Source organism: Oncorhynchus clarkii, unplaced genomic scaffold (genome assembly GCF_045791955.1).
Source record: "Oncorhynchus clarkii lewisi isolate Uvic-CL-2024 unplaced genomic scaffold, UVic_Ocla_1.0 unplaced_contig_1599_pilon_pilon, whole genome shotgun sequence".
Lineage (NCBI taxonomy): Eukaryota > Metazoa > Chordata > Actinopteri > Salmoniformes > Salmonidae > Oncorhynchus > Oncorhynchus clarkii.
The window spans coordinates 303223-331212 of NW_027260980.1; the positions used below are offsets into that span (position 1 = coordinate 303223).

The 27990-nt window shown below is 44.8% G+C and overlaps 1 protein-coding gene across 1 annotated transcript in view; it reads right to left on the reverse strand.

Moving 5' to 3' along the window:
• LOC139402781 (scavenger receptor cysteine-rich type 1 protein M130-like) overlaps positions 1-27990 on the reverse strand; it is a 58273-nt gene that overhangs the window by 10244 nt on the left and 20039 nt on the right. Inside the window, 6 exon segments of the mRNA XM_071146700.1 lie at positions 14311-14631; positions 14756-14800; positions 15088-15366; positions 15492-15797; positions 16800-17006; positions 17132-17437. Of these exon segments, the coding sequence (XP_071002801.1) occupies positions 14311-14631; positions 14756-14800; positions 15088-15366; positions 15492-15797; positions 16800-17006; positions 17132-17437 (1464 nt within the window).

Here is a 27990-nt window from a genome sequence, read left to right on the forward strand (position 1 = left end):
ATATCCATCACTAATTAACATCCATCACTAATTAATACTCATTACTAATTAATATCCATTACTAATTAATACCCATCACTAATTAATACCCATCACTAATTCATATCCATCACTAATTAATATCCATCACTAATTAACATCCATCACTAATTAATATCCATCACTAATTAATATCCATCACAATTAATATCCATTACTAATTAATACCCATCACTAATTAATATCCATCACTAATTAATATCCATCACTAATTAACATCCATCACTAATTAATATCCATCACTAATTAATATCCATCAATAATTATTATCCATCACTAATTAATACCCATTACTAATTAATATCCATCACTAATTAATATCCCTCACTAATTAATATCCATCACGAATTAATACCCATCACTAATTAACATCCATCACTAATTAATATCCATCACTAATTAATACCCATCACTAATTAATATCCCTCACTAATTAATATCCCTCACTAATTAATATCCATCACTAATTAATATCCATCACTAATTAACATCCATCACTAATTAATATCCATCACTAATTAATATCCATCACTAATTTATACCCATCACTAATTAATATCCCTCACTAATTAATATCCATCACTAATTAATATCCATCACTAATTAATATCCATCACTAATTAACATCCATCACTAATTAATATCCATCACTAATTAACATCCATCACTAATTAATATCCATCACTAATTAATATCCATCACTAATTAATATCCATCACTAATTAATATCCATCACTAATTCATATCCAGAAACAAGACTACAATGTCTATAACCACATAAAAACAAGAGACCAGCACTGAAATACCAAGAGATGAAAATAGAGAAAAGTCCCTTCATCCAGCTGGTCCTGAAGCTTAGTTCACAAACCACTACTAACCCAACAAAGCCTCAGGACAGAACTCAGACAGTCTGGCCCAAACAAATTATAACCAAACATATATAAATGATGGCAAACTAGCTGACCACTGTGACTGATAGAAAACTGACAAAAAAATGTACAATGTACAGACTCAGTGAGCATAGACTTGCTATTGAGAGAGGTAGGCAGAGAGGAGACAGGCTATGTGCCCACTGCCCACAAAATCAGTTGGATACTGAGCTGTTATTCCTAACCTCCTGCCAAATGTAAAACGATATAAGAGACACATATTTCCCTCAGATTACAAAGACCCCAAAATAATTTGAAAACAAATATAATATTGTTATCTGTTAGGTAAAATACCACAGTGTGCAATCATGTAATTTGTACTTCTACGTTTTGTACACACATCTCACACTCTCCTACACACACCAGCTGACTAAGAGGACCCTAGTGGAGCCAGCTGGTTGAGAGGGCCCTAGTGGAGCCAGGTGACTGAGAGGGCCCTAGTGGAGCCAGCTGGCTGAGAGGGCCCTAGTGGAGCCGGCTGGCTGAGAGGGCCCTAGTGGAGCCAGCTGGTTGAGAGGGCCCTAGTGGAGCCAGCTGACTGAGAGGGCCTTAGTGGAGCCAGCTGACTGAGAGGGCCCTAGTAGAGCCAGCTGACTGAGAGGGCCCTAGTGGAGCCAGCTGACTGAGAGCCCGCTGGCTCCACTAGGGCCCTCTCAACCAGCTGTCTGGTTGGACCTTTTGATCTTGACTCAGCTCATAGACCTCTATCATCTACACCCCTCCCTTCTCCTACTCTAACATAACACCAATATAATATATAATACATAATATATACTCTCATTCATTTACATAGAGACAGATACAATCAATCATTGACACACTGAATATACAACAGTCAGACGCATGACACCATCACAACTTAACTGACATTAGTGCCTGTCCCCAGATGGACAGTTAGACTACAGTAAAGTACATTTACAGGTGATCACATCATTGTCCTGCTTTGAGACACATTTTTACTGTCTGCTTCCAGTTGCATGTTATTTTACTAACCCTGCAAATTATAATATATCTTACAATATCAAAACATATCTCAGTAACTGTCACAAGTGTATATCAGTATAACAGCATCCTACCTCTGCTCCACAACAGGGTCATCAGTACCACTGCAGGTATCATATCTGTCTCTAACTGGGGCTCCACTGACGAAACAAGTCTACTGTCATGAAGAGAGGACTGAAGAGTGAGAAATACTGCTAGGCTATATGACTTCTATCTCATGACTTCCCTACTTATATGACGTGACAAACTAAGCAGATAAGATCAGTTAAACCCACCTACATACAGGAAACACTGACATTAGAAAAACTCCACAGGAAACTGCTGGCAGAGCAGCAAAGTTACACATAGTGTGTCCTATAATATCACCTCTAACTTTCTACTGCTTGAGTTCACCTCTTATAGAATATTGGCTTAATGTTCGAGCACCTAAATATAAACAGTACCAGCACCCAAAATGAGTACTGATGAGGTCTCATGTTAGAGCAGGAGAAGGGGGGGATGTGGTGTAGAAGCTAGAGGTCTGTTACCCAAGTCAACTCAACAGGCCTGATGCTATATGTCAGGGTCAGGCTGGGCTGGGCCAAGAGAGGAAAAGGATACTGGTTATGATGACATAACTGGTGAGAAGTCAGTGATACAAATATATTCAGCTGATTTAAATGTCAGTCTCTCTCTCCCTCCTCCCCTGTCTCCTTCTACCAACTCAGTCTGTCAATAAGTCCTCTCTCTCCCTCCTCCCCTGTCTCCTTCTACCAACCCAGTCTCAATAAGTCCTATCTCTCTCTCTCTCTCATCTCTCTCTCCCTCCTCCCCCTGTCTCCTTCTACCAACTCAGTCTGTCAATAAGTCCTATCTCTCTCTCTCTCTCTCATCCCTCTCTCCCTCCTCCCCCTGTCTCCTTCTACCAACTCAGTCTGTCAATAAGTCCTATCTCTCTCTCTCTCTCTCTCCCTCCTCCCCTGTCTCCTTCTACCAACTCAGTCTCTCATTAAGTCCTATCTCTCTCTCTCTCATCTCTCTCTCCCTCCTCCCCTGTCTACTACCAACTCAGTCTGTCATTAAGTCCTATCTCTCTCTCTCCCTCCTCCCCTGTCTCCTTCTACCAACCCAGTCTGTCAATAAGTCCTATCTCTCTCTCTCTCTCTCATCTCTCTCTCCCTCCTCCCCTGTCTCCTTCTACCAACTCAGTCTGTCAATAAGAACTAAACTCAGCAAAAAAAGAAATGTCCTCTCACTGTCAACTGCGTTAATTTTCAGCAAGATTAACATGTGTAAATATTTGTTAGAACATAGCAAGATTCAACAACTGAGACATAAACTGAACAAGTTCCACAGACATGTGACTAACAGAAATAGAATAATGTGTCCCTGAACAAAGGGGGAAGGGGGTCAAAATCAAAAGTAACAGTCAGTATCTGGTGTGGCCACCAGCTGCATTAAGTACTGTAGTGCATCTCCTCCTCATGGACTGCACCATATTTGCCAGTTCTTGCTGTGAGATGTTACCCCACTCTTCCACCAAGCCACCTGCAAGTTCCCAGACATTTCAGTTCCCAGACATGCCCTAGCCCTCACCCTCCTATCCAACAGGTCCCAGACGTGCCCTAGCCCTCACCCTCCTATCCAACAGGTCCCAGACATGCCCTAGCCCTCACCCTCCTATCCAACAGGTCCCAGACGTGCCCTAGCCCTCACCCTCCTATACAACAGGTCCCAGACGTGCCCTAGCCCTCACCCTCCTATCCAACAGGTCCCAGACGTGCCTTAGCACTCACCCTCCGATCCAACAGGTCCCAGACGTGCTCAATGGGATTGAGATCCGGGCTCTTCGTTGGCCATGGCAGAACACTGATATTCCTGACTTGCAGGAAATCACGCACAGAACAAGCAGTAATGCTGGTGGCATTGTCATGCTGGAGGGTCATGTCAGGATGAGCCTGCAGGAAGGGTACCACATGAGGGAGGAGGATGTCTTCCCTGTAACGCACAGCATTGAGACAACCTGCAATGACAACAAGCTCAGTCCGATGATGCTGTGACACACCGCCCCAGACCATGACGGACCCTCCACCTGCAAATCGATCCCGCTCCAGAGTACAGGCCTCGGTGTAAACCCTCATTCCTTCCTCACCCCTGGTGAGACAAAACGGCAACTCATCAGTGAAGAGCACTTTTGCCAGTCCTGTTTGGTCCAGCGACGGTGGGTTTGTGCCCATAGGTGACGTTGTTGCCAGTGATGTAACGCAGGTCCTCACCAGACAACAGGCCTACAAGCCCTCAGTCCAGCCTCTCTCAGCCTATTGCGGACAGTCTGAGCACTGATGGAGGGATTGTGCATTCCTGGTGTATATCGGGCAGTTGCTGTTGCCATCCTGTACCTGTCCCGTAGGTGTGATGTTTGGATGTACCGATCCTGTGCAGATGTTGTTACACGTGGTCTGCCACTGCGAGGATCATCAGCTGTCCATCCTGTCTCCCTGTAGAGCTGTCTTAGGCGTCTCACAGTACGGACATTGCAATTTATTGCCCTAGCCACATCTGCAGTTGTCATGCCTCCTTGCAGCATGCCTAAGGCACGTTCACGCAGATGAGCAGGGACCCTGGGCATCTTTCTTTTGGTGTTTTTCAGAGTCAGTAGAAAGGCCTCTTTAGTGTCCTAAGTTTTCATAACAGTGACCTTAATTGCCTACCATCTGTAAGCTGTTAGTGTCTTAACGACCGTTACACAGATGCATGTTCATTAATAGTTTATGGTTAACTGAACAAGCATGAAAAACAGTGTTAAGCCCTTTACAATGAAGATTTGTGTAGTTATTTGGATTTTTACTGTTACGGTTTTCTTCCGTCGAAGGAGAGGAGGACCAAAATGCAGCGTGGTTATCTTCATACATCTTTAATAAAGATAATGACGAACAATACAAAAACCACTAAACGTAATATGAAAAACCGAAACAGCACTATCTGGTACAACAAACACAGAGACAAGAACAATCACCCACGAAACACTCAAAGAATATGGCTGCCTAAATATGGTTCCCAATCAGAGACAACGACAAACACCTGCCTCTGATTGAGAACCACTCTACGCAACCATAGACTTACCTAGACAACTCTACTATACCACAATCCCATAACCTACAAAAACCCCAAGACAAAACACACCACATAAATAACCCATGTCACACCCTGGCCTGACCAAAATAATAAAGAAAAACACAAAATAATAAGACCAGGGAGTGACATTTACGAATTATCTTTGAAAGACAGGGTCCTGAAAAAGGGACATTTCTTTTTTTGCTGAGTTTCTCTCATCTCTCTTCCTCCTCCCTTGTCTCCTTCTCTCAACCCAGTCTGTCAGTAGGTCCTCTCTCTCTCTCTCTCTCCCTCTTTCTCTCTCTCTCTCTCTCTCTCCCTCCCCCTCCCCCTCCTGAGAAATACTGCTAGGCTACATGACTTCTATCTCATCTCTTCCTTACTTACATGATGTGACAAACCTTTAAGCAGATAAGATCAGTTAAACACACCTACATACAGGAAACACTGACATTAGAAAAACTCCACAGGAAACTGCTGACAGAGCAGCAAAGTTACACATAGCGTGTCCTATAATATCACCTCTAACTTTCTACTGCTTGAGTTCACCTCTTATAGAATATTGGCTTAATGTTCCAGTACCTAAATATAAACAGTACCAGCACCCAAAATGAGTACTGATGAGGTCTCATGTTAGAGCAGGAGAAGGTGGGGATGTGGTGTAGAAGCTAGAGGTCTGTTACCCAAGTCAACTCAACAGGCCTGATGCTATATGTCAGGGTCAGGCTGGGCTGGGCCAAGAGAGGAAAAGGTTACTGGTTATGATGACATCACTGGTGAGAAGTCAGTTACACAAATATATTCAGCTGATTTAAATGTCAGTCTTTCTCTCCCTCCTCCCCTGTCTCCTTCTACCAACTCAGTCTGTCAATAAGTCCTATCTCTCTCTCTCTCATCTCTCTCTCCCTCCTCCTCTGGCTCCATCTACCAACCTAGTCTGTCAGTAAGAACTGAACTCAGCAAAAAAAGAAATGTCCTCTCACTGTCAACTGCGTTAATTTTCAGCAAGCTTAACATGCGTAAATATTTGTATGAACATAGCAAGATTCAACAAATGAGACATAAACTGAACAAGTTCCACAGACATGTGACTAACAGAAATAGAATAATGTGTCCCCGAACAAAGGGGGAAGGGGGTCAAAATCAAAAGTAACAGTCAGTATCTGGTGTGGCCACCAGCTGCATTAAGTACTGCAGTGCATCTCCTCCTCATGGACTGCACCATATTTGCTAGTTCTTGCTGTGAGATGTTACCCCACTCTTCCACCAAGGCACCTGCAAGTTCCCAGACATTTCAGTTCCCAGACATGACCTAGCCCTCACCCTCCTATCCAACAGGTCCCAGACGTGCCCTAGCACTCACCCTCCTATCCAACAGGTCCCAGACGTGCCCTAGCCCTCACCCTCCGATCCAACAGGTCCCAGACGTGCTCAATGGGATTGAGATCCGGGCTCTTCGTTGGCCATGGCAGAACACTGATATTCCTGACTTGCAGGAAATCACGCACAGAACGAGCAGTATGGCTGGTGCCATTGTCATGCTGGAGGGTCACGTCAGGATGAGCCTGCAGGAAGGGTACCACATGAGGGAGGAGGATGTCTTCCCTGTAACGCACAGCATTGAGACAACCTGCAATGACAAGCTCAGTCCGATGATGCTGTGACACACCGCCCCAGACCATGACGGATCCTCCACCTGCAAATCGATCCCGCTCCAGAGTACAGGCCTCGGTGTAAACGCTCATTCCTTCCTCACCCCTAGTGAGACAAAACGGCGACTCATCAGTGAAGAGCACTTTTGCCAGTCCTGTCTGGTAAAAAGCATTGGTGGGTTTGTGCCCATAGGTGACGTTGTTGCCAGTGATGTCTGGTGAGGACCTGCGTTACAACAGGCCTACAAGCCCTCAGTCCAGCCTCTCTCAGCCTATTGCGGACAGTCTGAGCACTGATGGAGGGATTGTGCGTTCTTGGTGTATATCGGGCATTTGCTGTTGCCATCTTGTACCTGTCCCATAGGTGTGATGTTTGGATGTACCGATCCTGTGCAGATGTTGTTACACGTGGTCTGCCACTGTGAGGATCATCAGCTGTCCATCCTGTCTCCCTGTAGAGCTGTCTTAGGCGTCTCACAGTACGGACATTACAATATATTGCCCTGGCCACCTCTGCAGTTGTCATGCCTCCTTGCAGCATGTCTAAGGCATGTTCAGGAAGATGAGCAGGGACCCTGGGCATCTTTCTTTGGTGTTTTTCAGAGTCAGTAGAAAGGCCTCTTTAGTGTCCTAAGTTTTCATAACAGTGACCTTAATTGCCTACCATCTGTAAGCTGTTAGTGTCTTAACGACCGTTACACAGATGCATGTTCATTAATTGTTTATGGTTCACTGAACAAGCATGAAAAACAGTGTTAAACCCTTTACAATGAAGATCTGTGTAGTTATTTGGATTTTTACTGTTACGGTTTTCTTCCGTCGAAGGAGAGGAGGACCAAAATGCAGCGTGGTTATCTTCAGACATCTTTAATAAAGATAATGACGAACAATACAAAAACCACTAAATGTAACATGAAAAACTGAAACAGCCCTATCTGGGTGCAAACAAACACAGAGACAGGAACAATCACCCACGAAACACACAAAGAATATGGCTGCCTAAATATGGTTCCCAATCAGAGACAACGATAAACACCTGCCTCTGATTGAGAACCACTCTAGGCAAACATAGACTTACCTAGACAACTCTACTATACCACAATCCCATAACCTACAAAAACCCCAAGACAAAACACACCACATAAATAACCCATGTCACACCCTGGCCTGACCAAAATAATAAAGAAAAACACAAAATACTAAGACCAGGGCGTGACATTTACGAATTATCTTTGAAAGACAGGGTCCTGAAAAAGGGACATTTCTTTTTTTGCTGAGTTTCTCTCATCTCTCTTCCTCCTCCCTTGTCTCCTTCTCTCAACCCAGTCTGTCAGTAAGTCCTCTCTCTCTCTCTCTCTCTCTCTCTCTCTCTCTCCCTCTCTCTCTCTCGCTCTCTCTCTCTCTCTCCCTCCCTCCCCCTCCTGAGAAATATTGCTAGGCTATATGACTTCTAGCTCATCTCTTCCTTACTTATATGATGTGACAAACCTTTAAGCAGATAAGATCAGTTAAACACACCTACCTACAGGAGAGACTGACATTTGAAAAATTCCACAGGAAACTGCTGACAGAGCAGCAAAGTTACACATAGTGTGTCCTATAATATCACCTCTAACTTTCTACTGCTTGAGTTCACCTCTTATAGAATATTGGCTTAATGTTCCAGCACCTAAATATAAACAGTACCAGCACCCAAAATGAGTACTGATGAGGTCTCATGTTAGAGCAGGAGAAGGGGGGATGTGGTGTAGAAGCTAGAGGTCTGTTACCCAAGTCAACTCAACAGGCCTGATGCTGTATGTCAGGGTCAGGCTGGGCTGGGCCAAGAGAGGAAAAGGTTACTGGCTATGATGACATCACTGGTGAGAAGTCAGTGATGAATATATTCAGCTGATTTAAATGTCAGTCTATCTCTCCCTCCGCCCCTGTCTCCTTCTACCAACCCAGTCTGTCAATAAGTCCTATCTCTCTCTCTCATCTCTCTCTCCCTCCTCCCCTGTCTCCTTCTACCAACTCAGTCTGTCAATAAGTCCTCTCTCTCTCTCTCTCTCTCATCTCTCTCTCCTCCCCTGTCTCCTTCTACCAACTCAGTCTGTCATTAAGAACTAAACTCAGCAAAAAAAGAAACGTCCTCTCACTGTCAACTGCGTTTATTTTCAGCAAACTTAACATGTATAAATATTTGTATGAACATAACAAGATTCAACAACTGAGACATAAACTGAACAAGTTCCACAGACATGTGACTAACAGAAATGTAATATGTGTCCCTGAACAAAGGGGGGAGGGGGTCAAAATCAAAAGGAACAGGCAGTATCAGGTGTGGCCACCAGCTGCATTAAGTACTGCAGTGCATTTCCTCCTCATGGACTGCACCAGATTTACCAGTTATTGCTGTGGGATGTTACCCCACTCTTCCACCAAGGCACCTGCAAGTTCCCGGACATTTCTGGGGGGAATGGCCCTAGAATGCTAGAATGGGGAGGAGGACAATAAACAACAGAACGTATGGTGCTAGAATGGAGAGGAGTTCAGCAAATAACAGAATGTATGGTGCTAGAATGGAGAGGTCAATAAACACTATATTTAGATTCTCTTCACAACTAGACAGTTACAGTACATTTGACCTTAAAGTAAAATCCTAATTGTATATGTACTTGCCTATATAGACACACTTCCCATGGTTTGACAGTAAAAAACTTGCTACAAAGACTAATTTCCTGACTGTCTCTACTGATGGCCTCTAACAGCAGAATAAAATAAGTGGGATATTTAAACAGCACTGAAACAGAGTAGGTTACTAGTTGACGATGTGTTGTAAATTGTTTCAATGCTGCCGTCTACAGATCTTCTAATGTATTGTAATACCACATGTACCAATACAGTAGAATAGACAGGGACACTGTGTAATGACACAATGACCCTCCATCCAATGTTCTGCTGCTGTTGTGCAACATTGTGACGCCACTGACATGTTTACAGGTTGCCATGCCGACGAAAGAGAAGGTGTTTTCATTCTGTAACAAGGCCTTCACTTCAGTCTGGATGGCTGGTTGACTGCAGACAGGTTACACAGTATCAGTGGAGGTGTTAGGCTGTTTCTGCTCTCCTCCCAACTACTAATGCAATTGTCCTGCCAATGCAACGTATGAAAATGTATCCAGTCACTACTGTAAGTCTCTCTGGATAAGAGCGTCTGCTAAATTACTCACATGTTCAATGTAATGTTCAGGTTGACAATATCAACGGAATAGACCAAAGCAGAGCCATGTATTTAGATATGAACAGATATCTCGATGGAGGATAATGTCAGTATTTAGCTACGTTATTAGCTGTTTTGCTCACCAAAGGTGGAACAAAGTGAAACTGTTGATGTCAAAGCCTCAGTTCCGGGAGAGTCGTGGGTGAAACCATTCACCTCAGGAAAAGGGGTGATATAAATAACGTTTCCTTTCATTATGTGTTACTGAATTCATTAAAATATTTGCTGCCATTGTAGTAAAGTTGGTAATATGAGAGGTCTTCGGACCTACCATGTTTGTATTATTTTCTTTGAAAGAACAACTAGTGTGTTTTGAGTGCTTCTCCCCTATTTGGGAAGTTGGTCTGCCCGCTCCTCAGTCTGACAGATATTCTGAGAGCAGGTTCGAGTCCTCTTCCTCTGTACATAAAAACTGTTTCAAACTGTATAACACAATAGTGGTTTTGGAAAACTGGTTCATATATCCTAAAGTCAATAGCGAATGTGGCTCTGTAGATATTTATTTAGCCGTTCATGAATTGAAGACCTATTTCAGCCAGTTAACCAAGTTGTTGCTGTCTTAGCTAGCCGTGTTAATGACGAGCTAACGAGCACCGTTGGTCTCTGCACTACAATGTCACGCTAGTTATTACCAGCAGGTGATTTACTAGCAGGTGACTTATTGAAATATTAAGTGAATGTTTATTTTCTTACTACCGTAAAAGGTTTATATAAAAGGGTTGTACTTGTGCTCTGTATTTATGGATTAATATCACTTCACATTGAGGGTTTGTATCAATAACGTTACTGTTGTTCCTATCTAACAGATATCTTGTGTCCTACCTAACCATGTATCACTACTGTTGTTCCTATCTAACAGATATCTTGTGTCCTACCTAACCATGTATCACTACTGTTGTTCCTATCTAACAGATATATTGTGTCCTACCTAACCATGTATCACTACTGTTGCTATTATATTACTGAACAGTACAGCTTGGGTTGGTCTACTATTATCCTACTGAACAGTACAGCTTGGGTTTGTCTACTATTATCCTACTGAACAGTACCACTTGGGTTGGTCTACTATTATCCTACTGAACAGTGCAGCTTGGGTTGGTCTACTATTATCCTACTGACCAGTACAGCTTGGGTTGGTCTACTATTATCCTACTGAACAGTACAGCTTGGGTTGGTCTACTATTATCCTACTGAACAGTACCACTTGGGTTGGCCTGTAACAAGTAATTAAAGAGCAGCAGTAAAATAACAACAGCAGGACTATATACAGGTCAGTACCTGGCTCTCCAGAGAAGACAGGCTATGTGCCCACTACCCACAAAATGAGGTGGAAACTGAGATGCACTTCCTAACCTCCTGCCAAATGTATGACCAGTTAATTCATACTGTATGTTGTAGTCTGTCCAAGAGGGGAATCACACAGACTGATCTCAGTTAATTCATACTGTATGTTGTAGTCTGTCCAAGAGGGGAATCACACAGACTGATCTCAGTTAATTCATACTGTATGTTGTAGTCTGTCCAAGAGGGGAATCATACAAGACTGATCTCAGTTAATTCATACTGTATGTTGTAGTCTGTCCAAGAGGGGAATCACACAGACTGATCTCAGTTAATTCATACTGTATGTTCTAGTCTGTCTAATAATTAAATCACACAAGACTGACAGCCTGTAATTTTATTAAAAACATTCAGTTGATTACATGGCAGTTTAGAGAGCAACATCATAACAATAATCTACTTCATAATCAATAATCTATATCATAACATTTATAATCAATAACATTATCTCTATACTACTAACAACATAACACTAATCTACATCATAATCAATATGATAACGTTTATAATCAATAACATCATGAGAGGTAAACAACAACAAACCCCTTTATTAAAAAATGTTTAAAAATACAAAGAATGAACAGATGATTATAATAATACCTGGACTAATAATGGAAACACTTCAAGATAAAGAATCTAAGAGACACTAAATAAGATAAAGAATCTAAGAGACACTAAATAAGATAAAGAATCTAAGAGACACTAAATAAGATAAAGAATCTAAGAGACACTAAATAAGACAAAGAATCTAAGAGACACTAAATAAGATAAAGAATCTAAGAGACACTAAATAAGATAAAGAATCTAAGAGACACTAAATAAGATAAATAATCTAAGAGACACTAAGATAAAGAATCTAAGAGACACTAAATAAGATAAAGAATCTAAGAGGCACTAAATAAGATAAATAATCTAAGAGACACTAAATAAGACAAAAAAATAAAGATAAGAAGCAATACTGGAACATGAAACAGACGTAATTGAGCTGCTCTCTTAAAATAATTAAAAAACGATTGTTACCAAAATCCCATGTTACCGAATTCCCATGTTACCCAAACAACATGTTCCCCCAAACCCCATGTTACCCAAAATCCAATTTTCCCACACCACATGTTACCCCAAACCCCATGTTACCCCAAACCCCATGTTACCCAAACCTCATGTTTTTTCAAAACCCCATGTTACCAAAACCCCATGTTACCCCAAACCCCATGTTACCAAAACCCCATGTTACCCCAAACGCCATGTTACCCAAACCTCATGTTATCCAAAACCCCATGTTACCAAAACCTCATGTTTTTTCAAAACCCCATGTTACCAAAACCCCATGTTACTCGAAACCCCATATTACCCAAAACCCCATGTTACCCAAAACCCCATGTTACCCATAACCCCATGTTACCCCAAAACCCCATGTTACCCAAACCTCATATTTTTTCAAAACCCCATGTTACCAAAACCCCATGTTACCAAAACCCCATGTTACTCAAAACCCCATGTTACCCAAAACCCCATGTTACCCAAAACCCCATGTTACCCATAACCCCATGTTACCCCAAAACCCCATGTTACCAAAACCCCATGTTACCCAAACCTCATGTTATCCAAAACCCCATGTTACCCAAATTCCCATGTTACCCCCATGTTACCAAAACACAATGTTACTAAAACCCCATGTTACCCCCATGTTCCCAAAACCCCATGTTACTAAAACCCATGTTACCCCCATGTTACCAAAACACCATGTTACTAAACCCCATGTTACCAAAACCCCATGTTACCAAAACCCCATGTTACCCAAAACACCATGTTACCCAATCCCCATGTTACCCAAAACACCATGTTACCCAAAACACCATGATACCCAAACCCCATGTTACCCAGAACCCCATGTTACTAAAACCCCATGTTACCAAAACCCCATGTTACCAAAACACCATGTTACCCAAAACACCATGTTACCCAAATCCCCATGTTACCCAAAACCCCATGTTACCCAAAACACCATGTTACCCAAATTCCCATGTTACCCAAAACACCATGTTACCCAATCCCCATGTTACCCAAAACACCATGTTACCCAATCCCCATGTTACCCAAAACACCATGTTACCCAAAACACCATGATACCCAAACCCCATGTTACCCAGAACCCCATGTTACTAAAAACCCATGTTACCCCAAACCCCATGTTACCCAAAACCCCATGTTACCAAAAACCCATGTTACCCAAAACCCATGTTACCCAAAACCCCATGTTCCCAAAACCCCTTGTTACCCAAAACCCCATGTTACCCAAACCCCATGTTTCTCTGGTGGTAAAAACCAAACTAAATGAATAATGGTGGTTGCAGTCACTCCTTTTAGATTTCTTTCAAGGTTCCAGAAAGATAAACTAATTCTGAACTAATTCTGAACTTGTTATTAAAATTAGAGTCACTTCAGGTTTGTCACCACATTTTAAACACCAGTCCACTGCTGACCATCGATTTAAAACACAAAACTGACCTAAGATCAGCATGTAGGGTCAGCTTCATTCTACTCCTACTCCGTCCCCTGGGCTGCTCTCTCCTCTCCCGGTCCAGCTTCAGCTCTGGAGCTCAGAGAGACCATCTCCATGGCATTGACATAAAGATCCATGCTGCTCACCCTGTTCACTATCTTCTGCCTCCTGGTGGGCTAGGGAGACACAGCACCAACAGTCAGACATTTACTCACTAGTATCTCCATTCTCTCTCTCTCCCCCTCTCCCTCTCCCTCTAGTTTAAATGACTTGTAACGTCTGAGTAAATGTCTTTACCTTGTAGTACAGGTAGGAGGTGGTGATGGCTGTCAGTAGGATCAGCAGCACTACAACGTGTCTGATGATGAAGGCTGGCAGAGGAGAGGCTGCAAACAGAAACACCTTTGATGAGGGGACTGATCATCATCACATAGATCTGTGGGAAATCTGTCAATGACAAAGTTATAAGTCTGGTTCATGTTCACTTACCTGTGATGGTGAGGGAGAGGAGCTCACTCTCAGAGGAGAAGTTATGAGAGAAAACATAATTGTCATAAACACAGCTGTAGTTCCCTTGGTGGGAGTCATCTGCAGCAGGGAAGTGGAATGCAGCAGAGTGATTGACAGCTGGCTGGGTCTGGGTTCTGTTGGAGCCGGTGAACGTGAGGAGGAAGGAGCCTCCTGGGTACTGTGGCTGAGTGGAGCAGGTTATGGTGAAGTTGTAGCCCCTGAACATCTCGGGCCCCTGGTGGCCCCTGAAGACCCCTCCCATTGAGTCAGTCAGGAAGATATCAGGCTGGACCAGGAGATCTGTAACAATAAAAGAGAACAAGAAAAACCTCTTCAACTAGTTTCCTATAGATATGACAATAACATCAGCATGTAACAGTGCCAGCCACCCTCCCTCACAGGGCAACACGAGTAGTGGGCCTACAGTCACTGAGACAACACATGTTGATATCAGGCTTAAGCAGGACATCTGGAACAAGAGGAGAGAAAAAGAAAACGTAGCTCCTCAACTACTTTCCTCATTTAGATATGACAATAACATGACATGTGACAGTGGTAGTGAGTAGAGACATTCACTGAGGTAAAACTCAAATACAAAGCATTCTGGGATATTTAAGTTGTATTTGATTCCTACTTGACTGAGTGATCTATTTAGTAAAGCAGACTGACAAGTTAAACAGTCATCATGAGAGGTGCAGAGGAAGTTGTATGAATGAAGGAAATCAGTTGAATATAATTATAATATGTTGTTATTACCTGAGCAGATCACTGTGAGTTCAGGAAGGTGATCATAACTTCTCCAACACTCCCTCAGTGAAGACTCAGGCCCATAACATGTAACTCCAAACCCTCTAGTGGTGTTTCCAGGTAGTACTGAAACAGTGGAGCCACAACCCATCTGTCTACACACTACTGCAGACAAAAACATCCTGGTCCTGTCAGCAGTTCCCACAGTCCTCCACTCTCCCTGGTTGAACAGCTCCACTACACCAGCACAGCGACTGTCTCCTCCCACCAGCCTCACATCATCAGGCTCTGAGAAAAGAAAAGAGAGAGACAGTAAGCTTACTATTTTCTCACTGAAACACACCTATATTGTCTCTCATATTCTTCACTCCAGGTGAAAAACAATGTTGACTGAGTGACAAACTGTTTCTTACCTGAGCAGGTGAGTCCAACAGCATTACCAGGTAGGCAGGTGTTGTTCTCTCTGTCTGAGGTGTCACAGTCCAGGAGAAGGGACTCATTGCCTTTACACTGGAACTCTTTATCCCAGGTCTGACCCTCACCTTCTCCATAGAGCCCCCCCTGTAGAGCTGCAGGAGCCCCACAGCCAAGCTCCCCACAGACTACCTCTGCATCCTGCAGGTCAAAGTCAGCTTCACACACTGAGGCCCAGGACTGATTGGACTTCACCTCCACTCTCCCAGAGCAGAGACCAGCTCCATCCACAAGCCGCACAGAGTCTGGAGAAAAAGAGTTGGTTGAACATTCAATCAGTTTTGTTGATGACATTGTCAAGGACTAAACACAAATATGTTGGATAAAAGATTGTAGTTTGCTATGTTTGATACTGTAAGAGGTAGAAATGGGTTCTTAGTCACTCAGGATCGGGTTGGGAATAATGCAGGCAGGAGACAGGAATAAGTTCACTTCACTTAATAGAAAATAAACAGCTGGACATCCATCAGGCAGCTTCACTACAGTACCATCTGATCTACAAGGTCTGATGCTGTATGTCAGGGTCAGGATGGGCCAGGAGTAGAAAAGGTTACTGGTTATGATGACATCACTGGTGAGAACTTAGTGATAAAAATATATTTGATCTTTCCCATCTCTCCCTCTTCCACTCCTCCCTCATTCTCTCTTTGTTACAGTCGTTGTGAGTAGAGACAATCACTGAGATAACACTCAAAAGCAAAAGCATTCTGGGATATTTAAGTTGTATTTGATTCCTACTTGACTGAGGGATCTTATTTGTAAATCAGACTGACAAGCTAAACAGTCATCATGAGAGGTGCAGAGGAAGTTGTATGAATGAAGGAATATAGTTGAATATAATGATAATATGTTGATATTTCCTGATCAGATCACTGTGAGTCCAGGAAGGAGATATAATACATGGACAAGAAGTATGTGGAACTTTATGTGCTTCTGAGGTTCGTTCTGTGAGTTTTTGTGGTCTACCACTTCGCAGCTGAGCCGTTGTTGCTCCCAGACGTGCCACGTTGAAAGTCACTGAGACCTTCAGTAAGAACATTTTACTGCCGATGTTTGTGTATGGAGATTGCATGGCTGTGTGCTCGATTTTATACACCTGTCAGCTACAGGTGTGGCTGAAATAGCCAAACCCACTAATGTCCACTTACTTTTGGTAATATAGTGTATCTTGTTATTACCTGAGCAGATCACTGAGAGTCCAGGAAGGAGATCATGCATTCTTCTACACTCCCTCAGTGAAGACTCACACCCAGAACAGGAAACTCCAAACCCTCTAGTGGTGTTTCCAGGTAGTGCTGAAACAGTGGAGCCACAACCCATATGTCTACACACTACTACAGCTATAGACATCACGTCAGAGAAAGATCCCACAGTCCTCCACTCTCCCTGGTCGTACCACTCCACTCCACCAGCACAGCGACTGTCTCCTCCCACCAGCCTCACATCATCAGGCTCTGAGAAAAGAAAAGAGAGAGACAGTAATCTTACTATTTTCTCACTGAAAGACACCTATATTGTCTCTCATATTCTTCACTCCAGGTGAAAAACAATGTTGATTGAGTGACAAACTGTTTCTTACCTGAGCAGGTGAGTCCAACAGCATTACCAGGTAGGCAGGTGTTGTTCTCTCTGTCTGAGGTGTCACAGTCCAGGAGAAGGGACTCTTTGCCTTTACACTGGAACTCTTTATCCCAGGTCTGACCCTCACCTCCTCCATAGAGCCCCCCCTGTAGAGCTGCAGGAGACCCACAGCCAAGCTCCCCACAGACTACCTCTGCATCCTGCCGGTCAAAGTCAGCTTCACACACTGAGGCCCAGGACTGATTGGACTTCACCTCCACTCTCCCAGAGCAGAGACCAGCTCCATCCACAAGCCGCACAGAATCTGGAGAAAAAGAGTTGGTTGAACATTCAATCAGTTTTGTTGATGACACTGTCAAGGACTAAACACAAATATGTTGGATAAAAGATTGTAGTTTGCTATGTTTGATACTGTAAGAGGTAGAAATGGGTTCTTTGTCACTCAGGATCGGGTTGGGAATAATGCAGGCAGGAGACAGGAATAAGTTCACTTCACTTTATAGAAAATAACAGCTGGACATCCATCAGGCAGCTTCACTTCAGTACCATCTGAACTACAATGATCTGCCCATGAACATCTCCCATAAACCAATATGACAAACACAAATATAATGTTTAAATACATCTGACATCTCTCCCTCTATTTAAATGAAATAAAAACACATAAAATATGATAAATGGTAATATTGTATAATGTATAAATAAATCTCTCAATATGACCAGTCTCTTACCTGAACAGGTCACATGACGATAATATCCACCATCACAGACACCAGGTCCTCCTATGATGTTACACCATCTAATAGAAGACTCATCTCTCCTACATCTCCACATCGTGACTCCTCTTCTTCCATCTTCAATCAGAGGTCCTCTAGATTCAGATACAGGATTCCTGTTACGGTGAGTGAATGAGGACCCAAAAGCGAACTAACTTAAACAGAGCTTCTTTAATAACCAAACATAGGTAGGCTCAGATAGACCGGCAGATTCCGACAGGACAGGACAAGGTTACAGCAAACATGACGATAGTCTGGCTCAGGCATGAAACACAACAAACAAGAATCCGACAAGGACAGGAACAGAAACAGAGAGAGATATAGGGACCTAATCAGAGGGAAAAAGGGAACAGGTGGGAAACGGGGTGAATGGGTAGTTAGAGGAGACAAGGAACAGCTGGGAGAAAGCGGGGGAGAAAAGGTAACCTAACAACGACCAGCAGAGGGAGACAGGGTGAAGGGAAAGGACAGAGACAAGACACAACATGACAGTACATGACAGTACCCCCCCACTCACCGAGCGCCTCCTGGCGCACTCGAGGAGGAAACCTGGCGGCAACGGAGGAAATCCTCGATCAGTGCACGGTCCAGCACGTCCCGAGAGGGAACCCAACTCCTCTCCTCAGGACCGTACCCCTCCCAATCAACGAGGTACTGGTGACCACGGCCCCGAGGACGCATGTCCAAAATCCTGCGGACCCTGTAGATGGGTGCGCCCTCGACAAGGATGGGGGGGGGGGGGGGAAGACGAGCGGGGGCGCGAAGAACGGGCTTAATACAGGAGACATGGAAGACCGGGTGGACGCGACGAAGGTATCGCGGAAGAAGAAGTCGAACTGCGACAGGATTAATGACCCGAGAAATACGGAACGGACCAATGAACCGCGGGGTCAACTTGCGAGAAGCCGTCTTAAGGGGAAGGTTCTGAGTGGAGAGCCAAACTCTCTGACCGCGACAATATCTAGGACTCTTAGTTCTACGCTTATTAGCAGCCCTCACAGTCTGCGTCCTATAACGGCAAAGTGCAGACCTGACCCTCTTCCAGGTGCGCTCGCAACGTTGGACAAAAGCCTGAGCGGAGGGGACGCTGGACTCGGCGAACTGAGATGAGAACAGCGGAGGCTGGTACCCGAGGCTACTCTGAAAAGGAGATAGCCCGGTCGCAGACGAAGGAAGCGAGTTGTGGGCGTATTCTGCCCAGGGGAGCTGTTCTGACCAAGACGCAGGGTTGCGAAAAGAAAGACTGCGTAAGATGCGACCAATAGTCTGATTGGCCCGTTCTGCTTGACCGTTAGACTGGGGGTGAAAGCCGGAAGAGAGACTGACGGAAGCCCCAATCAAACGGCAAAACTCCCTCCAAAATTGAGACGTGAATTGCGGACCTCTGTCCGAAACGACGTCTGACGGAAGGCCATGAATTCTGAAAACATTCTCGATGATGATTTGTGCCGTCTCTTTAGCAGAAGGAAGCTTAGCAAGGGGAATGAAATGAGCCGCCTTAGAGAACCTATCGACAACCGTAAGAATAACAGTCTTCCCCGCTGACGAAGGCAGTCCGGTGACAAAATCTAAGGCGATGTGAGACCACGGTCGAGAGGGAATGGGAAGCGGCCTGAGACGGCCGGCAGGAGGGGAGTTACCGGACTTAGTCTGCGCGCAGACCGAACAAGCAGCCACGAAACGACGCGTGTCATGCTCCCGGGTGGGCCACCAAAAACGCTGGCGAATGGAAGCAAGCGTACCCCGAACGCCAGGGTGGCCGGCTAACTTGGCAGAGTGAGCCCACTGAAGAACGGCCAGACGAGTAGGAACGGGAACGAAAAGAAGGTTCCTAGGACAAGCGCGCGGCGACGGAGTGTGAGTGAGCGCTTGCTTTACCTGCCTCTCAATTCCCCAGACAGTCAACCCGACAACACGCCCCTCAGGGAGAATCCCCTCGGGGTCAGTGGAGGCTACTGAAGAACTGAAGAGACGAGATAAAGCATCAGGCTTGGTGTTCTTAGAGCCCGGACGATAAGAAATCACGAACTCGAAACGAGCGAAAAACAGCGCCCAACGCGCCTGACGCGCATTAAGTCGTTTGGCAGAACGGATGTACTCAAGGTTCCTATGGTCAGTCCAAACGACAAAAGGAACGGTCGCCCCCTCCAACCACTGTCGCCATTCGCCTAGGGCTAACCGGATGGCGAGCAGTTCGCGGTTTCCCACATCATAGTTACGTTCCGACGGCGACAGGCGATGAGAAAAATACGCGCATGGGTGGACCTTGTCGTCAGAGAGGGAGCGCTGAGAAAGAATGGCTCCCACGCCCACCTCTGACGCGTCAACCTCGACAACGAACTGTCTAGAGACGTCAGGTGTAACAAGGATAGGAGCGGATGTAAAACAATTCTTGAGGAGATCAAAAGCTCCCTGGGCGGAAACGGACCACTTAAAGCACGTCTTGACAGAAGTAAGGGCTGTGAGAGGAGCTGCCACCTGACCGAAATTACGGATGAAACGACGATAGAAGTTCGCGAAGCCGAGAAAGCGCTGCAGCTCGACGCGTGACTTAGGGGCGGGCCAATCAATGACAGCTTGGACCTTAGCGGGATCCATCTTAATGCCTTCAGCGGAAATAACAGAACCGAGAAATGTGACGGAGGAGGCATGAAAAGTGCACTTCTCAGCCTTCACAAAAAGACAATTCTCTAAAAGGCGCTGGAGGACACGTCGAACGTGCTGAAGATGAATCTGGAGTGACGGTGAAAAAATCAGGATATCGTCAAGGTAAACGAAAACAAAGATGTTCAGCATGTCTCTCAGGACATCATTGACTAATGCCTGAAAGACAGCTGGAGCGTTAGCGAGGCCGAAAGGAAGAACCCGGTATTCAAAGTGCCCTAACGGAGTGTTAAACGCCGTCTTCCACTCGTCCCCCTCCCTGATGCGCACGAGATGGTAAGCGTTACGAAGGTCCAACTTAGTGAAAAACCTGGCTCCCTGCAGGATCTCGAAGGCTGAAGACATAAGAGGAAGCGGATAACGATTCTTAACTGTTATGTCATTCAGCCCTCGATAATCTATGCAGGGGCGCAGAGACCCGTCCTTCTTCTTGACAAAAAAAAACCCCGCTCCGGCGGGAGAGGAGGAGGGGACTATGGTACCGGCGTCAAGAGCTACAGACAAATAATCCTCGAGAGCCTTACGTTCGGGAGCCGACAGAGAGTATAGTCTACCCCGGGGGGGAGTGGTTCCCGGAAGGAGATCAATACTACAATCATACGACCGGTGTGGAGGAAGAGAGGTGGCCCTGGACCGACTGAACACCGTGCGCAGATCGTGATATTCCTCCGGCACCCCTGTCAAATCACCAGGCTCCTCCTGTGAAGAAGAGACAGAGGAAACAGGAGGGATAGCAGACATTAAACATTTCACATGACAAGAGACGTTCCAGGAGAGGATAGAATTACTAGACCAATTAATGGAAGGATTATGACAAACTAGCCAGGGATGGCCCAAAACAACAGGTGTAAAAGGTGAACGAAAAATCAAAAAAGAAATGGTTTCGCTATGATTACCAGAAACAGTGAGGGTTAAAGGTAGCGTCTCACGCTGAATCCTGGGGAGAGGACTACCATCCAGGGCGAACAAGGCCGTGGACTCCCTTAACTGTCTGAGAGGAATGTCATGTTCCCGAGCCCAGGTCTCGTCCATAAAACAGCCCTCCGCCCCAGAGTCTATTAAGGCACTGCAGGAAGCTGACGAACCGGTCCAGCGTAGATGGACCGACAAGGTAGTGCAGGATCTTGAAGGAGAGACAGGAGTAGTAGCGCTCACCAGTAGCCCTCCGCTTACTGATGAGCTCTGGCTTTTACTGGACATGAAGTGACAAAATGACCAGCAGAACCGCAATAGAGACAGAGGCGGTTGGTGATTCTCCGTTCCCTCTCCTTAGTCGAGATGCGGATACCTCCCAGCTGCATAGGCTCAGCTCCCGAGCCGGCAGAGGAAGATGGTAGTGATGCGGAGAGGGGGGCAACGGAGAACGCGAGCTCCTTTCCACGAGCTCGGTGACGAAGATCAACCCGTCGCTCAATGCGAATAGCGAGTTCAATCAGGGAATCCACGCTGGAAGGGACCTCCCGGGAGAGAATCTCATCCTTTACCTCTGCGCGGAGACCCTCCAGAAAACGAGCGAGCAAAGCCGGCTCGTTCCAGCCACTGGAGGCAGCAAGAGTGCGAAACTCAATAGAGTAGTCTGTTATGGATCGATTACCTTGACATAGGGAAGACAGGGCCCTGGAAGCCTCCTCCCCAAAAACAGATCGATCAAAAACCCGTATCATCTCCTCCTTAAAGTCCTGATACTGGTTAGTACACTCAGCCCTTGCCTCCCAGATTGCCGTGCCCCACTCACGAGCCCGTCCAATGAGGAGAGATATGACGTAGGCGACACGAGCAGTGCTCCTGGAGTAAGTGTTGGGCTGGAGAGAAAACACAATATCACACTGGGTGAGGAACGAGCGGCATTCAGTGGGCTCCCCAGAGTAACACGGCGGGTTATTGATTCTGGGCTCCGGAGATTCGAAAGCCCTGGAAGTGGCCGGTGGATCGAGGCGGAGATGGTGAACCTGTTCTGTGAGGTTGGAGACTTGGGTGGCCAGGGTCTCAACGGCATGTCGAGCAGCAGACAATTCCTGCTCGTGTCTGCCTAGCATCGCTCCCTGGATCTCGACGGCTGAGTGGAGAGGATCCGAAGTCGCTGGGTCCATTCCTGGTCGGATTCTTCTGTTACGGTGAGTGAATGAGGACCCAAAAGCGAACTAACTTAAACAGAGCTTCTTTAATAACCAAACATAGATAGGCTCAGATAGACCGGCAGATTCCGACAGGACAGGACAAGGTTACAGCAAACATGACGATAGTCTGGCTCAGGCATGAAACACAACAAACAAGAATCCGACAAGGACAGGAACAGAAACAGAGAGAGATATAGGGACCTAATCAGAGGGAAAAAGGGAACAGGTGGGAAACGGGGTGAATGGGTAGTTAGAGGAGACAAGGAACAGCTGGGAGAAAGCGGGGGAGAAAAGGTAACCTAACAACGACCAGCAGAGGGAGACAGGGTGAAGGGAAAGGACAGAGACAAGACACAACATGACAGTACATAACAATTCCCACAGTCCAGCTCTCTACACACAATATTAGCATCTCTCATCATTCTCCACCACCTAAAACATAGACCCAACCACTCTCCTTCATAGAAGACTTCCACTATCCCAGAACAGGAAGTGGTTCCATTCACCAGTCTGACTGAGTCCTCAGCTGTAAACAGCAGAGAGGAAAACACAGTGGTGAGGACAGATGATGACAGTGATTCTGTTATTCTAACAGCAGTAGTGCTTTGTGGTTGACAAGTATTAGTAGTTCCATAAAACACTACTTGTTATTGGGGTTTAGAATGGTTTGTATGGACACATTAATTTCTCCATGTAGGTAATAAAGTTGACTAATATTGAACTGCTATAATCACTGTAGATTTATACTCTACCTACCTAGTGGACTGACGCTTTGAGCCTGGAGATCTGAGGAGAAAGAGAGAGAAAGAGACAGAGAGATAGAGAGAAACAAATGAGAAAGGGAGGAGTCAGAGGAAGAGAGAGGCAGAGGTTAAATGAACATCAACATGACCTTTCATGATGTGATGGGGAAGACAGGCTTATCGTTGGTATGGTGCAACAACACCCATGTGTACATACACTACATATACAAAAGTATGTGGACACCCCTTCAAATTCTGTCCCCATCTGGTCGTGCTGCTGCTCCAGTTTCAACTGTTCTTCCTGCGGCTATGGAACCCTGACCTGTTCACCGGACGTGCTTCCTGTCCCAGACCTGCTTTTTTCAACTCTCTAGAGACAGCAGGAGCGGTAGAGATACTCTGAGTGATCGGCTATGAAAAGCCAACTGACATTTACTCCTGAGGTGTTGACCTGTTGCACCCTCGACAACCACTGTGATTATTATTATTTGACCCTGCTGGTCGTCTATGAACGTTTGAACATCTTGGGTTTTAGGTTTCTGTACAGCACTTTGTGACATCAGCTGATGTAAGAAGTAAATGCATAAATAAATGTGATTTGATGACAGATTTGATAGTCCTCTGAGTGGATTAATTTAGTGGATTCTATTTCAGCCACACCCCTTCCTGACAGATATATAAATCAAGCACTCAGCCATGCAATCTCCATAGACAAACATTGTCAGTAGAATGGCCTTAATGAAGAGCTCAGTGACTTTCAATATTGTGATGTCATTATGGGGTATAGTGATGTCATTATGGGGTATTGTGATGTCATTATGAGGTATTGTGATGTCATTATGGGGTATAGTGATGTCATTATGGGGTATTGTGATGTCATTATGGGGTATAGTGATTTCATTATGGGTATTGTGATGTCATTATGGGGTATTGTGATGTCATTATGGGGTATTGTGATGTCATTATGGGGTATTGTGATGTCATTATGGGGTATAGGGCGGCAGGGTAGCCTAGTGGTTAGAGCGTTGGACTAGTGACCAGAAGGTTGCAAGTTCAAATCCCCGAGCTGACAAGGTACAAATCTATCGTTCCTAGGCCGTCCTAGTGCAGCGTGGATATAAATATAGATAAATATAGACTGGTTTGGGTCAGGGAGAGAGTTGAGTTATGTACTAGACTGGTGGGGGTCAGGGAGAGAGTTGAGTTATGTACTAGACTGGTGGGGGTCAGGGAGAGAGTTGAGTTATGTACTAGACTGGTGGGGGTCAGGGAGAGAGTTGAGTTATGTACTAGACTGGTGGGGGTCGGAGAGAGAGTTGAGTTATGTACTAGACTGGTTTGGGTCAGGGAGAGAGTTGAGTTATGTACTAGACTGGTGGGGGTCAGGGAGAGAGTTGAGTTATGTACTAGACTGGTGGGGGTCAGGGAGAGAGTTGAGTTATGTACTAGACTGGTTTGGGTCAGGGAGAGAGTTGAGTTATGTACTAGACTGGTGGGGGTCAGGGAGAGAGTTGAGTTATGTACTAGACTTTTGGGGGTCGGAGAGAGAGTTGAGTTATGTACTAGACTGGTGGGAGTCAGGGAGACAGTTGAGTTATGTACTAGACTGGTGGGGGTCGGGGAGAGAGTAGAGTTGTGAACTAGACTGGTTGGGGTCGGAGAGAGAGTTGAGTTATGTACTAGACAGGTGGGGGTCAGGCAGAGAGTTGAGTTATGTACTAGACAGGTTTGGGTCAGGGAGAGAGTTGAGTTATGTACTAGACTGGTAGGGGTCTGAGAGAGAGTTGAGTTATGTACTAGACAGGTGATATATAAGCCTAAAACTGAGATTATAAGAAGACACAGTGGCAGAATAAATTCAACCACACCTTTGTTTCATCACAAAACCAGAGAGCAACATCTGTCCTGTGAAGTCCACAAAACATATTACCTGTAACAAACAGATACATGACCTACAGCAGGTCAAGCAAGGTCATGTTTCTGACATTTTCTGACTACTCAACAACTATTGATTTAGAACCACAGAGTTACCGCAAGTCCCAAAGAAAACAGTAGCTGCCTCCACTATTCCAGCACCATTCACACTTCAACATTTCAACATCATCTAATCACCTCTGCTTAGTTAATTTAATGTTTCTGAATATGATGTGGCTGTAAACTCAATCGTTATACCTTTCCTATTGTGTGTGTGTGTGTGTGTGTGTGTGTGTGTGTGTGTGTGTGTGTGTGTGTGTGTGTGTGTGTGTGTGTGTGTGAGTGAGTGAGTGAGTGAGTAGAAAACACATGTTGACTCCCCCATTGTAGAGAAACACCATCCTCCTCTTTCATGTATCCTACACGTCTATGACTCTGTCATACAGGACTCCATTTTAGTTATTTTTCTCCTAAGGTACCTGGATAAAATGCGTGCTGGAATAACTTCCTGACATGGGCAACGATGTGCCAGGCCAGCTAGTTAACATTAGCCTACTACATCTAGCTACAGTACATGTTGAACTTCCATCCTCTCAGGCCAGCTAGTTAACATTAGCCTACTACATCTAGCTACAGTACATGTTGAACTTCCATCCTCTCAGGCCAGCTAGTTAACATTAACCTACTACATCTAGCTACATGTTGAACTTCCATCCTCTCAGGCCAGCTAGTTAACATTAACCTACTACATCTAGCTACAGTACATGTTGAACTTCCATCCTCTCAGGCCAGCTAGTTAACATTAGCCTACTACATCTAGCTACATGTTGAACTTCCATCCTGTCAGGCCAGCTAGTTAACATTAACCTACTACATCTAGCTACATGTTGAACCTCCATCCTGTCAGGCCAGCTAGTTAACATTAACCTACTACATCTAGCTACATGTTGATCTTCCATCCTGTCAGGCCAGCTAGTTAACATTAGCCTACTACATCTAGCTACATGTTGATCTTCCATCCTGTCAGGCCAGCTAGTTAACATTAGCCTACTACATCTAGCTACATGTTGAACTTCCATCCTGTCAGGCCAGCTAGTTAACATTAACCTACTACATCTAGCTACATGTTGATCTTCCATCCTGTCAGGCCAGCTAGTTAACATTAGCCTACTACATCTATCTACAGTACATGTTGAACTTCCATCCTCTCAGGCCAGCTAGTTAACATTAACCTACTACATCTAGCTACATGTTGAACTTCCATCCTCTCAGGCCAGCTAGTTAACATTAACCTACTACATCTAGCTACATGTTGAACCTCCATCCTGTCAGGCCAGCTAGTTAACATTAGCCTACTACATCTAGCTACAGTACATGTTGAACTTCCATCCTCTCAGGCCAGCTAGTTAACATTAACCTACTACATCTAGCTACAGTACATGTTGAACTTCCATCCTGTCAGGCCAGCTAGTTAACATTAGCCTACTACATCTAGCTACATGTTGAACTTCCATCCTGTCAGGCCAGCTAGTTAACATTAACCTACTACATCTAGCTACATGTTGAACCTCCATCCTGTCAGGCCAGCTAGTTAACATTAGCCTACTACATCTAGCTACACTACATGTTGAACTTCCATCCTCTCAGGCCAGCTAGTTAACATTAACCTACTACATCTAGCTACAGTACATGTTGAACTTCCATCCTCTCAGGCCAGCTAGTTAACATTAGCCTACTACATCTAGCTACATGTTGAACTTCCATCCTGTCAGGCCAGATAGTTAACATTAGCCTACTACATCTAGCTACAGTACATGTTGAACTTCCATCCTCTCAGGCCAGCTAGTTAACATTAGCCTACTACATCTAGCTACAGTACATGTTGAACTTCCATCCTGTCAGGCCAGCTAGTTAACATTAGCCTACTACATCTAGCTACATGTTGAACTTCCATCCTGTCAGGCCAGCTAGTTAACATTAACCTACTACATCTAGCTACAGTACATGTTGAACTTCCATCCTCTCAGGCCAGCTAGTTAACATTAGCCTACTACATCTAGCTACAGTACATGTTGAACTTCCATCCTGTCAGGCCAGCTAGTTAACATTAACCTACTACCTCTAGCTACAGTACATGTTGATCTTCCATCCTGTCAGGCCAGCTAGTTAACATTAGCCTACTACATCTAGCTACATGTTGATCTTCCATCCTGTCAGGCCAGGGGCACAACGTGTGAATTTCAAATCAAATCAAATGTTATTAGTCACATGTAGGTAGGGGAAATAGGTTTTGTCGTGCCCTCTTCACAACTGTCTTGGTGTGCTTGGACCATGTTAGTTTGTTGGTAATGTGGACACCAAGGAACTTGAAGCTATCAACCTGCTCCATTGCAGGTTGAATTTATGGTTGGATCAGAATCTCTGTTATAATCATTGTCCAGTACAGAGAATAAAAACAACAAGTCCAACTCCCTCCACCCATGGCTAATATAGGAAAGTGATTATTTTAGCTAGCTAGACAACAACACAATGAGATGCATTCAAGATTTTTCCTGTAAACGATGATATTTGGCTTGTGATGTGATTCACAACTGAGCTCACTCAGTTAAGCTCAACGCTGATTGGCTATTAATCAATAAAACA